Genomic DNA, 17,602 nt, shown 5'->3' with positions numbered 1-17,602 from the left:
GTTCTCGTCAAGAGAAAGAGACTGAGTTTCTATACCTCATTCCCCTCATAAAAAACTTACTCAGCACGGTGTCGGAGGGGAAAATTTTCACCAAGTTAGACTTACAAGATACTTATTTTTAGTACGCATAAAAGAGGGGGACGAATGGAAAACAGCGTTTAATACGCCTATGGGACAATTTAAGCGGTGGAAAGCTAGACCAAGTGAGATTAATAAAAGGGAACACAGGCTGTGTCAAATCAAATGCAAGACTGATCAGGCAGGCAAAAAGGGACCATGAGGAGCATATTTCAAAAAACATAAAGACCAACAATAAAAATTGCTTCTTATTAGAAGCAGGAAACCAGCCAGGGAGGCAGTGGAGCCCTTGGATGACAAGGGGTAAAGGGATTACTGAAGGAGGATAGGGAAACGGCTGAGAAGCTGAATGCATTTTTTGCCTCCGTCTTCACTGTGGAAGATGTGAAGTGTTTGCCCGCTCCAGAACCGCTAATTTTGGAAGGGGTGTTGAAAGACCTGATTCAGATTGAGGTGACAAGAGAGGAGGTCCTACAACTGATGGACAAATTAAAAACTAATAAGTCACCAGGTCCGGATGGCATACATCCGAGAGTTCTGAACGAACTCAAAGGTGAACTTGTGCATCCCCTGACAAAAATATGTAATCTTTCATTGAAATCTCCCTCCGTTCCTGGAAGGTAGCAAATGTCACCCCCATCTTTAAAAAGGGTTCCAGAGGAGATCCGGGAAATTACAGGCCAGTCAGTCTGACTTCAATACCGGGAAAGTTGGTAGAAACTATTATCAAGGACAGAATGAGTAGGCACATTGATGAACACAAGTTATTGAGGAAGACTCAGCATGGGTTCTGCAAGGGAAGATCTTGCCTCACTAACCTGTTACAGTTCTTTGAGGGGGTGAACAAACATGTGGACAAAGGGGACCCAATAGATGTTGTTTACCTTGACTTCCAGAAAGCTTTTGATAAAGCCAAGGGATCCCAGTGCTCCTGGGCAGGGGAAGATATGACGGTGGGAATAGACAGAAATATAATGGAAGGAGACAGAGACAAAAGGGCGCTCGGCCACCTTCCAGTCTACTTCCCATCCCAATGGTGGCAGGTAGTGGGGCCAAGAGGAAATGCCCGCCTCCGTCATTGGTGTTATGTAACGCCAGGTCCATAAATAACAAGACCACGACCCTTAGGGAATTTCTGCGACAGCAGAACGCGGACCTGGCTTGCGTGACCGAGACCTGGGTGAGGGACGGGGAGACAGTAGCTCTCTCCCAGATGGCCCCCCCGGGATACTCGGTCTTTCACCAATCACGGATTAGCGGGCGGGGGGGGAGGGGTAGCACTACTCATACGGGAGGATTACTCCTTTCGGGCTCTCCCGGACCCAAAGATTGATGGGATTGAATGCGCCGGTCTGGCGTGGGATGTTGGAGAGGGGTTGGCAGTTTGGCTGGTGTACCGTCCGCCTAACGCACCGGCCAGCGCCTTACCATCACTATTAGAGGCAGTGGCGGGCTGGGCGTTGGAGTGCCCGAGGCTTATGGTCCTGGGTGACTTCAACGTCCATGCCGACGACACGGCCTCCACTCAGGCGATGGACCTGGTGTCGGCCATGGCGACACTAGGACTCTCTGAATTTGTCACGACTCCCACGCATCAGGCCGGGCACACACTAGACCTGATCTTTGCGTCCGGGATTTTGGTGACCGATATCGCCGTTGAGGCGGTTCCATGGTCAGACCACCTAGCCCTTAAGGCCCGTATGGGAGCGCCACCCCAACCCTGTATGGGCGGAGAGCCTATTTTGGCTCGCCCCCGGGGCCTGATGGACCCGGAACGGTTCCAAGCAGCCCTGAGGGATCCCTGGCCCACTGGCAATTCCCTCGATGACCTGGCGGAAATTTGGCAAGGCCAGCTGTCCAGGGCTATCGACGAAATTGCACCTCAGCGCCCTCTATGCCCTCGTATGAAGCTGGCTCCATGGTATACCTTGGAGCTCCGCCAGCTGAAACAAGGGCTCAGACGACTAGAGAGGCGGTGGAGGCATACTCGGGACGAAGCAACGAGAACATCCTATAGAACGTTTATGAAGTCTTATGAGATGGCAGTCAAGGCTGCAAAGAAAGAGTACTTTGCAACCAAGATTGCATCTGCAAACTCGCGCCCAGCACAATTATTTAGAATAATTGGAGATCTTATAACATTGCCGCAAGGCAAATCAAATGTTAGGGAATTAGAAATAGGCTGTGAGGCATTTGCGAAATATTTTGCAGATAAAATCTCGTTGCTCCGCCAAGACCTGCCTACCACATTGGATACAGTGAGTGAAATTGAGGCTCCGTGCCTGTCTTCGGGCTTAGTGCTGGACCACTTCGACCCACTCAGCCTGGAGGAAGTCGACAGAATCCTCTCTGCTGCTCGCCCGACAACATGTGATCTGGACCCTTGCCCCTCTTGGCTGATTAAATCTTGCCAGAGGGAGCTTAGATGTCCTTTACGGGACATCATAAACAGATCCCTCCTAGAGGGGCATTTTCCAACACCTCTGAAAGAGGCTTTGGTCTGCCCTCTCTTGAAAAAAGTTACAGCAGACCCGGCCGAATTGGCGAACTACCGACCGGTGTCCAATTTACCGTTTCTAGGTAAAATTATTGAGAGGGCTGTGGCGTTGCAGCTACAGAGGTTTCTGGATGACGCTTCCGTCCTAGACCCATGCCAGTCTGGTTTCCGGCTGGGCCATGGGACGGAGACGGTGCTGGTCGCCTTAGTGGATGACCTCCAACGGCAACTGGATCGAGGCGGCGTTGCGGTGCTGATGCTGTTAGATCTGTCGGCTGCATTTGACACAGTCGACCATCGGCTACTAACACGCCGCCTCGCCGACATTGGGGTTGAGGGGTTGGCCTTGCACTGGCTTTCCTCCTTTCTCCTGGGTCGGGGACAGAGGGTGGCTATTGGGAGTGAATGGTCCCGGAGGCGCACACTGGATTGTGGGGTGCCTCAGGGAGCAGTTCTCTCCCCGATGTTGTTCAACATCTATATGCGCCCCCTTGCCCAGATTGCCCGGCGGTTTGGGCTGGGTTGCCATCAATATGCAGATGACACCCAGCTCTATCTACTAATGGACGGCTGGCCCGACTCCGCCCCAGGGAATCTCGACCGGGCCTTACAGGCTGTTGCGACATGGCTTAGGCTGAGTGGGCTGAAGCTGAATCCAGCGAAGACAGAGGTCCTGTGTGTGGGTCGCGGCGCCCTGGGAAGGGAAATAGCTCTCCCGGCCTTTGATGGCGCGCCATTGAAAGCAGTGCGCCAGGTACAGAGCCTGGGTGTTTTACTGGAGCCTTCATTATTGATGGAGGCCCAGATAGCAGCCACTGCCAAGTCAGCATTTTTCCATCTGAAGCGGGCGAGGCAGCTGGCCCCTTTCCTTGAGCGCCGGGACCTCGCAACAGTGATCCATGCAACGGTCACCTCAAGACTGGACTACTGTAACGCCCTCTACTTGGGGCTACCTCTGTGCCAGACTTGGAAACTGCAGCTAGTGCAGAGCGCAGCGGCCAGGCTGTTGTTGGGGCTCCCGAAATGGGAACATATACAGCCGGGGCTGCGTGAACTGCACTGGCTGCCGATCATATACCAGGTCCAGTACAAAGTGTTGGTCATTACCTTTAAAGCCTTATATGGCCGAGGACCCGCCTACCTGAGGGACCGTCTTTCCCCATATGAACCCCAGAGAGCACTGAGGTCAACCGGGAAAAACCTAATGACTATCCCTGGGCCGAGAGAGATTAGATAGCAAAAGACCAGAGCACGGGCCTTCTCAATAGCGGCCGCTGCCCTTTGGAACCAACTCCCTGAGGAGGTGCGGGCCCTGCGGAACCTTGACCAGTTCCGCAGGGCCTGCAAGACCTCCCTTTTTAGACTTGCACATTCGGACTGCTAGAGAGGACCGTAAATCAAGGATCCGCCAAATGCGGTTTAAAGATCTATACCGCACTGCTGGTACTAGCAGAACTAGCGTCAATTTCCATCAGTACAGGCAGATGAAGTTATTAACTGTATCAATTGTATTGACTGGTTTTTAAAATTGTTAAGTTCAATGTTTTATATTGTTAAATTTAACTGTTTTGATTATTACTGTATGTTTTTATGAAATGTTGTCAGCCGCCCTGAGCCTGCCGAGGTGGGGAGGGCGGGATAAAAATAAAATATTATTATTATTATTATTAAGTTCCTCATCAAAGGCTCCTTAGTAAGCTTGAGAGTCATGGAGTAAAAGGACAAGAACATAAGAACATAAGAGAAGCCATGTTGGATCAGGCCAACGGCCCATCAAGTCCAACACTCTGTGTCACACAGTGGCAAAAAATATTATATACACACATACACTGTGGCTAATAGCCACTGATGGACCTGTGCTCCATATTTTTATCTAAACCCCTCTTGAAGGTGGCTATACTTGTGGCCGCCACCACCTCCTGTGGCAGTGAATTCCGCATGTTAATCACTCTTTGGGTGAAGAAGTACTTCCTTTTATCCGTTTTAACCTGTCTGCTCAGCAATTTCATCAAATGTCCACGAGTTCTTGTATTGTGAGAAAGGGAGAAAAGTACTTCTTTCTCTACTTTCTCCATCCCATGCATTATCTTGTAAACCTCTATCATGTCACCCCGCAGTCGACGTTTCTCTGGCTAATTAATAGGAAACAGAGAGTGAGTATAAATGGGCAGTCTTCACAGTGGAAGACAGTAAGCAGTGGGGTGCCGCAGGGGGTCCCATGCTCTTTAACTTCTTCATAAATGATTTAGAGTTGGGAGTGAGCAGTGAAGTGGCCAAGTTTGCAGATGACACTAAATTGTTCAGGGTGGTAAGAACCAGAGAGGATTGTGAGGCACTCCAAAGGGATCTGTTGAGTCTGGGTGAGTGGGCGTCAACTGGGCAGAAGAGGTTCAATGTGGCCAAGGGCAAAGTAATGCACATTGGGGCCAAAAATCCCAGCTACAAGTACAAGTTGATAGGGTGTGAACTGGCAGAGACTGACCAAGAGAGAGATCTTGGGGTCGTTGTAGATAACTCACTGAAAATGTCAAGACTGTGTGCATTTGCAATAAAAAAAGGCCAACGCTATGCTGGGAATTATAAGGAAGGGAGTTTAAAACAAATCAGCCAGTATTTTAATGTTCTTATATAAATCGATGGTGCGGTCTCATTTGGAATACTGTGTACAATTCTGGTCACCACACCTCAAAAACGATATTGGAAAAAGTGCAGAAAAGGGCAACTAGAATGATTAAAGGATTGGAACACTTTCCCTAAAAAGAAAGGTTAAAATGCTTGGGGCTCTTTAGCTTGGAGAAACGTTCACTGCGGGGTGACACGATAGAGGATTACAAGATTATACATTGGATGGAGAAAGCAGAGAAAGAAGTACTTTTCTCCCTTTCTCACAATGCAAGAACTTGTGGGCATTCAATGAAATTGCTGAGCAGTCGGGTTAGAACGGATAAAAGGAAGTACTTCTTCACCCAAAGGGTGATTAACATGTGGAATTCACTGCCACAGGACGTGGCGGCGGCTAAAAGCTTAGCCACCTTCAAGAGGAGTTTGGATAAAAATATGGAGCAGAGATCCATCAGTGGCTAGTAGCCACAGCATATTATTGGAACTGTCTGGGGCAGTGATGCTCTGTATTTTTGGTGCTTGGGTGGGGGGCAAAGTGGAAGGGCTTCTAGCCCCACTTGTGAACCTCCTTTTGGGGGGGGGCTACTGTGTGACACAGAGTGTTGGGCTGGATGGGCCACTGGCCTGATCCAACAGGGCTTCTCTTATGTTCTTATGTGACCCAGAGTGTTGGACTGGAGGGGCCACTGGCCTGATCCAACAGGGCTTCTCTTATGTTCTTCTGTGACTCAGAGTGTTGGGCTGGATGGGCCATTGGCCTGATCCAACATGGCTTCTCTTATGTTCTTATGTGACACAGAGTGTTGGACTGGATGGGCCATTGGCCTGATGCAACATGGCTTCTCTTATGTTCTTACGTTCTTTGTCTGTCTCCACCTCAGGTCACTGCACCCCCCCTGCCTCTCCTGCTGGCCACGACATTGACCACAGTGGCCCCTGGTCCAGCCCGGTGTGTCGGCTCATCTCAGAGCCCACTCAGCTCCTGGAGTCCTCCAGAGGGGGGGGGAGTACAGGACCAAGCCTCACAAGGACCTATTGCTTTCCCATATCTTGATTCACACATCATCACAATGGCAGCAATTCGCACCTTTGAAAGATCCTTACCCAGAGAGGCCACATTCCCGTAGTTCTCCAGCATGACTTCCCTGTAGAGAGCTCTTTGGTCTGCATCCAGCAGGGCCCACTCAGCCTCGGTGAAAAACACAGCCACCTCCTCGAAGGAAAAAGGACCCTGAAAGAAAAAGCAGGTTTTCTCATCAGAGACTGTCCCAGTCAAGACTGTACTCTGGACAGGGGCATTCTGGGGTGGTGCAGGATGGAGAGCTTGCCAGGGGGGTAAAGGGAGCGGCCTTCAGAGCCCCTCTCGCTCAGACACATGAGCAGCAACTGCAGGAGCAAAAGCCCCCCTGAGGAAGAGGGGGGAACTCAGGCGGTCCCCTGCTCATCTCCCCTACCTGGACTGCAGGGGCAGCAGCCGTTTCCACTCCTCCACAAAGACTCAGCACCGTCTCTTCACTGCCTGTGAGGGAGAGAATGTTGGAATAAAGAGTGTAAGCAGAGACTTCATATTTTCTTTGCTTGTTCGAATCCTGCTTCATGCACCCCTGTGCCAAAGGATGTGAAATCCTGCCCTGGGTATACTTTAAAAAATGGGTAACAATTTTGAGTAAACTTGAGGGAGAGGTAAGGAGAAGCCTCAGGGACGGGTGGGGTATAATCACTGCCAACACATTTCCAGTTTGGTGTTGTGGTTAAGGGCCTGGCCTCTTCTGGGAGAACCGGGTTTGATTCCCCACTCCTCCACTTGCAGTTGCTTGAATGGTCTTGAGTCAGCCATAGCTCTTGCAGAGTTGTCCTTGAAAGGGCAGCTGTTGTCAGAGCTCTCTCAGCCCCAAGCACCTGTGTTTGTTGTAGGGGGGTAAGATAAAGGAGATTGTAAGCCGCTCTGAGTCTCAGACTGAAGGGTGGGGTATAAATCCAATATCTTCTTCTCCTTTTCCTTCCTTCTTCAACACTTGAGGCTTATCCTGTGAACTCCAGAGCTCAAAACTGTGACAGCACCACAAATTAACCTGTGTTCTGTGAAGAAGAATTTAATTATTTCCCCTGACCTGAACTGTCTACCCATTTACAGGGTGCCCCAATCACACCCAGGCACAAAAGGCCCTTACCACGCTCCACGGTCTGCCCCCTCTGCCCTTGCTCCAAGGAAGCTCCTTCCGCCTCAGGGAATGTAGCTTCTTTCTTCACGGATGAGGCCCACATCTGAAAAAGCAGCAAGGGGGGGGGGGTAAGAGATGGAATGGAAAAGAGGCCAAGGAATGGATCCTGCCCCACTCCCAGACTCTGCACCCTTCCGTCAGCAGACCTGGAGAGTTACTTGGAGGGATCAGAATTTCTCTGGAAGAAGAGGCTGCTAAAGGAGACGGTAAAAACTCCCATTTGGATGGTTAATGCTTGAACAAACATCTGGCAGGGAACCTTTAAGATAAGGCCTGATATTGTTGCTTGAATTGGACACGCCAGGAGAGAATCCCCTCACCTGTTCTGCCTGCCTCTTCTCCTCTGCCTGGCTCAGGAGGAAACCTTCGGCCAGGGCCACCGCCTGGGAACTGGTCTCCGGCCCACATCCTCTGACCCAGCCCTGCATTTCCTGGGGCAGGAGAGTCAGGAACTGCTCCAGGATCACCAGGTCCATGATCTGCTTCTTGGTGCGCCTCTCCGGCTCCAGCCACTGGCTGCAAAGTCCATGGAGCCGGCTGCAAACCTCTCGGGGCCCATCAGACTCATGGTAGCTGAATTGCCGGAAACTCTGGAGATATTCCTCTGAGATCGCCGTGACCTGATAACAGACCTCTGGCTCAGGGCTTTGCCAGAATCCAACACCACTCCCAGCTAGGGTAGGTTTGGGGCCTTTGCTTTCTCTCTTGCCCGTTCCAGGTCCTTCTGGGTCCTGCTCTTCCATCTCCTTTCCCTTCTCTTGGGTTACTTCCAGCTGTGGAAAAAATGCTTTTATTCACTTGGCTATGAAGAGGGAGAGGGAAATATATCAAAAAGGCAGAAAGGAATCTAAAGAAGATGGAGCTACATCACCGACCTTGGTCAAGACACACCCAGGACTGCCCTCCTGGATCAGAAGGAAAGTCCTTCTCGTGGTTTGCAAATCAGGATTCATGTCATTAACTATCGTAGACATCTCCTAGGGAGGCCCAAAGTCTCCGGGTCCCGATGGCAAACACCCAAGAGTTTCTAAAGGATGTGAGATACTTGATCTACGAACCTGTGTATGTGACCTATTTTAAAAAGGGATTCAGAGGGGAACCAGGAAATTACAGGCTGGTCATCCAAATGTCTGTCCCGGGCATATTAGCAGAATCTGTAATCAAAGACAGAATTAACTGTGAGACGCACGGAAGGACAAAGCCTGCTGAGGAGAAATCAGCACGGCTTCTGCACAGGGAGGTCCTGCCACAACAGACAGCGGACAAAGAGGAATTTTTCTTCCTCCCCCAACTACAAATTGAAGGCATCCAATATAATAATAATAATAATAATAATAATAATAATAATAATAATAATAATAATAATAATAAAAATTTATTTATACCCCGCCCTCCCCACCGAGGCAGGCTCAGGGCGGCTTACAGAGTGTGGCAAAAGCCATGTTAAACAATAAAACAATTATACATTCAGTACCATTTAAAATTACCATACATTTACATAATATAAAAATCTAAAATCAATCTAAAATAATCTTATCTTATTGCTATCTCAATTGTTGATGTTAGTGATGGCATAGTGTTCATTTCAGGTTCCATCTTGGAAGGCTAGCCGGAAGAGGGCGGTTTTGCACGCCCTACGGAATTGGCTAATGTCCCGTAGGGCCCGCACCTCTTCCGGCAGCTGGTTCCACCATTGGAGTGCTTTTATAGAGAAGGCCTGTTCTCTGGTTATTTTTAGTTTGGCCTCCTTTGGCCCAGGTACTTCTAGGAGATTTTGTGAACTAGATCGTAGTGCTCTCTGGGGAACATATGGGGAGAGGCGGTCCCTAAGGTAGACAGGTCCTCGGCCATATAGGGCTTTAAAGGTAATAACCAGCACCTTGTAACGAACTCGGTAAACAATTGGCAGCCAATTCAGCTCCCGCAGCCTAGCCTGCACATGTCCCCACCGGGGTACGCCCAATAGCAGTCTGGCTGCTGCAGTTTCCGGGTTCGGCACAGGGGCAGCCCCATGTAGAGGGCATTACAGTAGTCTAGCCTCGAGGTGACCATTGCATGGATCACTGTTGCCAGGTCACTGCGCTCCAGGAAGGGAGCCAACTGCCTCGCCCACCTAAGGTGGAAAAAGGCGGATTTGGCAGTGGCTGCTATCTGGGCCTCCATTGTCAAGGAAGACTCCAGTAGCACTCCCAAGCTCCTGACCCTGCGCACTGGTATCAGTGACGCACCATCAAAAGCTGGAAGGGAGATCCCTCCCTCCGGACCACCACGCCCTAGACAAAGGACCTCTGTCTTCGCTGGATTCAGTTTCAGCCCACTCGACCTGATCCAGTCTGCCACGGCTTGCAGCGCCCGGTCCAGGTTTATAGGAACATCGGCAGCCCGGCCGTCCATCAATAGATAGAGCTGGGTGTCATTCGCGTACTGGTGACAACCCAGCCCATATCTCCGGGCAATCTGGGCAAGGGGGCGCATGTAGATGTTAAATAACATCGGGGAGAGAACTGCTCCCTGAGGCACCCCACAGTTGAGTGAGTGTCTCTGGGACAGCTCCCCCCCAGTTGCCACCCTTTGTCCCCGACCCTCCAGGAAAGAGGAAAGCCATTGCAAGGCTAGCCCCTGAATCCCTGCGTCGGCGAGGCGGCGGGCCAGCAGCCGGTGGTCGACCATATCGAACGCGGCCGAAAGGTCTAACAACAGCAATACTGCCATACTGCCTTGGTCCAGGTGTCGCCGGAGATCATCGATGAGGGCGACCAGAACCGTCTCTGTCCCATGGCCCGGGCGGAAGCCGGACTGGAATGGATCCAAAGTGGAAGCGTCATCCAGGAAGCTCTGTAACTGCAACGCCACAGCCCTCTCTATAACCTTGCCCAAAAAGGGCAAGTTTGAGACTGGCCGGTAGTGAGCCAATTCGGCCGGGTCTGATGTAGCTTTTTTCAGGAGGGGGCAGACCACTGCCTCTTTCAGAGGAGTTGGAAAAGAACCCTCCGAAAGAGATCTATTTATGATGTTCCGTATAGAAGAAGAAGAAGAAGAAGAATTGCAGATTTATACCCCGCCCTTCTTTCTGAATCAGAGACTCAGAGCGGCTTACAATCTCCTGTATCTTCTCCCCCCACAACAGACACCCTGTGAGGTGGGTGGGGCTGAGAGGGCTCTCACAGCAGCTGCCCTTTCAAGGACAACCTCTGCCAGAGCTATGGCTGACCCATGGCCATTCTAGCAGGTGCAAGTGGAGGAGTGGGGAATCAAACCCGGTTCTCCCAGATAAGAGTCCGCACACTTAACCACTACACCAAACTGGCTCTCAGTTTGGGACATCTCAGCTCCTCCTGGCAAGCTTTAATTAGCCAGGAGGGGCACGGGTCCAGATCACAAGTTGTTGGGCATGCAGTAGAGAGGATCCTGTCAACCTCCTCTAGGTCGAGCAGGTCGAAACGGTCCAGGATCAAACCAGAAGACAGGCACGGAGCCTCAAGTTCACATACTGTATCTAATATGGCGGGGCAGTCACGGCGGAGGGACTGGACTTTGTCTGCAAAGAATTTTGCGAATGCCTCACAGCCTATCTCTAATTCCTTAACATTTGGTTTGCCTTGTGGCAATGTAGTAAGGTTCCGAATTATCTTAAATGATTGTGCCGGGCGCGAGTTTGCAGACGCAATCTTAGCCGCAAAGTATGTTTTCTTTGTGGCTTTGACTGCCATCCCATAGGACCTCATAAACTCTCTATAAGATGCTCTAGCCGCTTCGTCATGAGTACGCCGCCATTGCCTCTCTAGCAGTCTGAGGCCTTGTTTCAGCTGGCGTAGTTCCGGGGTATACCACGGCGCCAGCCTAGTCCGGGGTCGCAGAGGGCGCCGGGGTGCGATCTCGTCAATGGCTGTGGAAAGCCGGCTATGCCAGGTCTCGACCAGGTCATTGAGGGAATCGCCAGAGGGCCAGGGATCCCGCAGAGCCATTTGGAACCGTTCCGGGTCCATCTGGTTTCGCAGGCGAGCCATAATGCGCTCGTTGCCTAGACAGGTTTGGCGTGGGCAGTAAGTTCAGGACACATAGCTGATGGGCAGTAAGTTCAGGACACAGAGAGCGATTAAAGTGTGGAATTTGCCACCAGAGGGTGTAGTCATGCCCACCACAGGAATAAACAGCTTTCAAAGAGACTAGATAAATTCATGGAGGGCAAATCTATCAATGGCTGCTAGCTATGAAGATTGAGGGGAACCTTCACATTTAGAGGCAGTCAGCCTCTGGATCCCAGAGAAGGAGGCAGCATCAGGGGAAGGCCTCGGCCTCCATGCCCTGTTGTTGGCCCTCCAGAAGAACTGGCTGGCCCCTGTGGGAGACAGGAGGCTGAACTAGATGGACCCTCCCTGGTCTGACCCAGCAGGGCTCTTCTGATGTTCTTCTCAGGGGAAGGCCTCAGCCTCTCTGCCCTGTTGTTGGCCCTCCAGAGGAACTGGTTGGCCACTGTGTGAGACAGGAGGCTGGAATAGATGGACCCTCCCTGGTCTGACCCAGCAGGGCTCTTCTGATGTTCTTCTCAGGGGAAGGCCTCAGCCTCTCTGTCCTGTTGTTGACCCTCCAGAGGAACTGGTTGGCCACTGTGTGAGACAGGAGGCTGGACTAGATGGACCCTCCCTGGTCTGACCCAGCAGGGCTCTTCTGAGGTTCTTCTCAGAGGAAGGTCTCAGCCTCTCTGCCCTGTTGTTGGCCCTACAGAAGAACTGGCTGGCCACTGTGTGAGACGAGATGCTGGTCAAGATGGACTCTCACTATTCTGACCCAGCAGGGCTCTTCTGATGTTCTTCTCAGGGGAAGGCCTCAGCCTCTCTGCCTTGTTGTTGGCCCTCCAAAGGAACTGGTTGGCCACTGTGGAAGACAGGAGGCTGAACTAGATGGACCCTCCCTGGTCTGACCCAGCAGGGCTCTTCTGATGTTCTTCTCAGGGGAAGGCCTCAGCCTCTCTGCCCTGTTGCTGGCCCTCCAGAGGAACTGGTTGGCCACTGTGGAAGACAGGAGGCTGAACTAGATGGACCCTCCCTGGTCTGACCCAGCAGGGCTCTTCTGATGTTCTTCTCAGGGGAAGGCCTCAGCCTCTCTGCCCTGTTGCTGGCCCTCCAGAGGAACTGGTTGGCCACTGTGGAAGACAGGAGGCTGAACTAGATGGACCCTCCCTGGTCTGACCCAGCAGGGCTCTTCTGATGTTCTTCTCAGGGGAAGGCCTCAGCCTCTCTGCCCTGTTGCTGGCCCTCCAGAGGAACTGGCTGGCCACTGTGTGAGACAGGATGTTGGACTAGATGGACCCTCCCTGGTCTGACCCAGCAGGGCTCTTCTAAGGTTCTTCTCAGGGGAAGGCCTTGGCCTCTCTGCCCTGTTGTTGGTTGTCCAGAGGAACTGGCTGGCACCTGTATGAGACAGGAGGCTGGACTAGAGGAACCCTCACTGGTCTGACCCAGCAGGGCTCTTCAGATGTTCTTCTCAGGGGAAGGCTTTGGCCAGTTTGGTGTAGTGGTTAAATGTGCGGACTCTTATCTGGGAGAACTGGATTTGATCCCCACTCCTTCACTTACAGCTGCTGGAATGGCCTTGGGTCAGACATAGCGCTGGCAGAGGTTGGCCTTCAAAGGGCAACTGCTGTGATAGCCCTCTCAGCCCCACCTACCTCACAGGATGTCTGTTGCGGGGGGAGAAAATATAGGAGATTATAAACTACTCTGAGTCTCTGATTTACAGAGAAGGGCAGGGTATAAATCTGCTGTCGTCTTCTCCTCTCTGCCCTATTGTTGGCCCTCCAGAGGAACTGGTTGAGTAAGAACATAAGAGAAGCCATGTTGGATCAGGCCAATGGCCCATCCAGTCCAACACTCTGTGTCACACAGTGGCCAAAAAAAATTTATATTTATATAAACACACACACACACTGTGGCTAATAGCCACTGATGGACCTCTGCTCCATATTCTTATCTAAACCCCTCTTGAAGGTGGCCATGCTTGTGGCCGCCACCACCTCCTGTGGTGGTGAATTCCACATGTTAATCACCCTTTGGGTGAAGAAGGACTTCCTTTTATCCGTTTTAACCTGGCTGCTCAGCAATTTCATCGAATGCCCACGAGTTCTTGTATTGTGAGAAAGGGAGAAAAGTACCTCTTTCTCTACTTTCTCCATCCCATGCATTATCTTGTAAACCTCTATCATGTCACCCCGCAGTAGACGTTTCTCCAAGCTAAAGAGCCCCAAGCGTTTCAACCTTTCTTCATAGGGAAAGTGCTCCAGCCCTTTAATCATTCTAGTTGCCCTTTTCTGGACTTTCTCCAATGCTATAATATCCTTTTTGAGGTGTGGCGACCAGAACTGCACACAGTACTCCAAATGAGACCGCACCATCGATTTATACAGGGGCATTATGATACCGGCTGATTTGTTTTCAATTCCCTTCCTAATAATTCCCAGCATGGCGTTGGCCTTTTTTATTGCAAACGCACACTGTCTTGACATTTTCAGTGAGTTATCTACCACGACCCCAAGATCTCTCTCTTGGTCAGTCTCTGCCAGTTCACACCCCATCAACTTGTATTTGCAGCTGGGATTCTTGGCCCCAATGTGCATTACTTTGCCACAATGAACGGCATCTGCCACGTTGACGCCCACTCACCCAGCCTCAACAGATCCCTTTGGAGTTCCTCACAATCCTCTCTGGTTCTCACCACCCTGAACAATTTAGTGTCATCCGCAAACTTGGCCACTTCACTGCTCACTCCCAACACTAAATCATTTATGAAGAAGTCAAAGAGCATGGGACCCAGTACCGAGCCCTGCGGCACCCCACTGCTTACCGTCCTCCACTGCGAACACTGCCCATTTATACTCTCTCTCTGCTTCCTATTACTCAGCCAGTTTTTGATCCACAAGAGGACCTGTCCTTTTACTCCATAACTCTCAAGCTTTCTAAGGAGCCTTTGATGAGGAACTTTATCAAAAGCTTTCTGGAAGTCAAGGTAAACAACATCTATCGGGTCTCCTTTGGCCACATGTTTGTTCACCCCCTCAAGGAAATGTAACAGGTTAGTGAGGCAAGATCTTCCCTTACAGAACCCATGCTGAGTCTTCCTCAATAACCCGTGTTCATCAATGTGCCTACTCATTCTGTCCTTGATAATGGTTTCTACCAACTTTCCCGGTATTGAAGTCAGACTGACAGGCCTGTAATTTCCCGGATCTCCTCTGGAACCCTTTTTAAAGATGGGGGTGACATTTGCTACCTTCCAGTCCTCAGGAACAGAGGCAGATTTCAATGAAAGATTACAGATTTTTGTTAGAAGATCCACAAGTTCAACTTTGAGTTCTTTCAGAACTCTCAGATGTATGCCATTCGGACCCAGTGACATTAGTTTTTAATTTGTCTATCAGTTGTAGGGCCTCCTCTTTTGTCACCTCAATCTGACTCAGGTCTTTCAACACCCTTTCCAAAATTAGTGGATCTGGGGTGGGCAAAAATTTCTCATCTTCCACAGTGAAGCCGGAGGCAAAAAATGCATTCAGCTTCTCAGCCATTTCCCCATCCTCCTTCAGTAATCCTTTTACCCCATGGTCATCCAAGGGCCCCACTGCCTCCCTGGCTGGTTTCCTACTCCTAATATATTTGAAAAAATTTTTATTGTTGGTTTTTATGTTTTTTGCAATATGCTCCTCATAGTCCCTTTTTTCCTGCCTGATCACAGTCTTGCATTTGATTTGCCACAGCCTGTGTTCCCTTTTACTAATCTCACTTGGACTGGTTTTCCACCGCTTAAAGGAGTCCTTCTTACCTTTTACAGCTTCCATTACTTTGTTTGTTAACCATGCAGGCCTTTTCTTATGCCTGTTTGTGCCTTTCCTAACTTGTGGTATGTATTTACATGGAGTAAAAGGACAGGTCCTCTTGTGGATCAAAAACTGGCTTAGTAATAGGAAGCAGAGAGTCAGCATAAATGGGCAGTCTTCGCAGTGGAGGATGGTAAGCAGTGGGGTGCCGCAGGGCTCGGTACTGGGTCCCATGCTCTTTAACTTGTTCATAAATGATTTAGAGTTGGGAGTGAGCAGTGAAGTGGCCAAGTTTGCGGATGACACTAAATTGTTCAGGGTGGTGAGAACCAAAGAGGATTGTGAGGAACTCCAAAGGGATCTGTTGAGGCTGGGTGAGTGGGCGTCAACATGGCAGATGCGGTTCAATGTGGCCAAGTGCAAAGTAATGCACATTGGGGCCAAGAATCCCAGCTACAAATACAAGTTGATGGGGTGTGAACTGGCAGAGACTGACCAAGAGAGAGATCTTGGGGTCGTGGTAGATAACTCACTGAAAATGTCAAGACAGTGTGCGTCTGCAATAAAAAAAGGCCAACGCCATGCTGGGAATTATTAGGAAGGGAATTGAAAACAAATCAGCCAGTATCATAATGCCCCTGTATAAATCGATGGTGCGGTCTCATTTGGAGTACTGTGTGCAGTTCTGGTCGCCGCACCTCAAAAAGGATATTATAGCATTGGAGAAAGTCCAGAGAAGGGCAACTAGAATGATTAAAGGGCTGGAGCACTTTCCCTATGAAGAAAGGTTGAAACGCTTGGGACTCTTTAGCTTGGAGAAACGTCTACTGCGGGGTGACATGATAGAGGTTTACAAGATAATGCATGGTATGGAGAAAGTAGAGAAAGAAGTACTTTTCTCCCTTTCTCACAATACAAGAACTCGTGGGCATTCGATGAAATTGCTGAGCAGAAAGGTTAAAACGGATAAAAGGAAGTACTTCTTCACCCAAAGGGTGATTAACATGTGGAATTCACTGCTACAGGAGGTGGTGGCGGCCACAAGTATAGCCACCTTCAAGAGGGGTTTAGATAAAAATATGGAGCACAGGTCCATCAGTGGCTATTAGCCACAGTGTATGTGTGTATATCAAATTTTTTGCCACTGTGTGACACAGAGTGTTGGACTTGATGGGCCGTTGGCCTGATCCAACATGGCTTCTCTTATGTTCTTATGTTCTTATTTTATCTGAGCTTCTAGGATTATAGTTTTAAATAGTCTCCAAGCTTCTCCAAGAGTTTTGATCGTATTTACCTTTCCTTTCAGTTTCCTCCTCACATGCCTCATCATCTCAGAGAATTTACCCCTTTTAAAGTTAAATGTGGTTGTGACAGTCTTTTTGGGCAACTCCCTATTTATACAAACAGTGAAATCAATAACATTATGGTCACTGCTCCCAAGCGGCGCAATCACTTTTACATCTCTCACCAAGTCTTGGGCATTACTTAGGACCAAATCCAGGATCGCCCCACCCCTGGTAGGTTCTGAGACCATCTGCTCCATAGCACAGTCATTGAGAGCATCAAGAAACTCAATTTCTTTCTCTCGACCTGAACACATATTGACCCAATCAATCTGCAGGTAGGTAAAAACACCTATTGCGACACAGTTTTTATGTTTAGCCGCTATCTTTAATCCTTCCATCATATTATAATCGTCCTCTCTCTTTTGTTTTGGTGGGCGATAACAAACTCCCATAGTTAAATTTCCTTTTGGGCCCTCTATTTCAACCCAAAGCATTTCTAAAAGGGAATCTAATTCTCTGACCTCAGTCTTACTGGATTGTATATCCTGTCTGACATACAGAGCCACCCCACCTCCAACCCTTCCCTCCCTATCCTTCCGATATAACTTATATCCAGGAATCTCCGTGTCCCACTGATTCTCCTCATTCCACCAAGTTTCTGAAATTCCCACAATGTCTGTTTTCTCCCAACACTAAACATTCCAATTCACCAATTTTACTTCGAACACTTCTAGCATTTGCATACAAACATCTATAATTTCCCAGGCAAGCTAAGCCCGCCACCTTCCTCCTGCCGCCGCGAGACTCTGGCAGACAGTCCATACTGTTTGTCACCATCACAGTGGACAACTCTGATCTGTTACCCGGTAGAAAAATAGTAGCCAACCCTTCACCTCTTTGAGACGAGTCCTCCCGAACCAGAGACATTTCATCTCCTGTCGGCTTTCCCCCAAGATTTAGTTTAAAAACTGCTCTGCCACCTTTTTGATTTTAAGCACCAGCAGCCTGGTTCCATCCGCGGAAAAGTGGAGTCCGTCTCTTTTGTACAGCTCCCGCTTGTTCCAGAAAGCATCCCAGTGCCTAACAAACT

At 49.8% G+C, this 17,602-nt stretch overlaps 1 protein-coding gene across 1 annotated transcript; it reads right to left on the bottom strand.

Annotated features, from left to right (window-relative positions):
- Window positions 1-6,548: 6,548 nt before the first annotated feature.
- On the bottom strand, window positions 6,549-7,980 carry LOC132571363 (zinc finger protein 213-like). Its single transcript, XM_060238164.1, has 3 exons — window positions 7,740-7,980; window positions 7,369-7,462; window positions 6,549-6,583 (listed from the first exon to the last, which is right to left on the bottom strand). Exons 1-3 carry the CDS (start codon window positions 7,893-7,895, stop codon window positions 6,549-6,551), a joined length of 285 nt encoding a protein of 94 aa, XP_060094147.1. The 5' UTR covers window positions 7,896-7,980.
- Between the last annotated feature and the right edge of the window lie 9,622 nt (window positions 7,981-17,602).

Source organism: Heteronotia binoei, chromosome 5 (assembly GCF_032191835.1).
Source record: "Heteronotia binoei isolate CCM8104 ecotype False Entrance Well chromosome 5, APGP_CSIRO_Hbin_v1, whole genome shotgun sequence".
Classification (NCBI taxonomy): domain Eukaryota; kingdom Metazoa; phylum Chordata; class Lepidosauria; order Squamata; family Gekkonidae; genus Heteronotia; species Heteronotia binoei.
The sequence above is the reverse complement of the archived record's forward strand: the minus strand, read 5'-3'. Positions and strand labels throughout refer to the sequence as shown.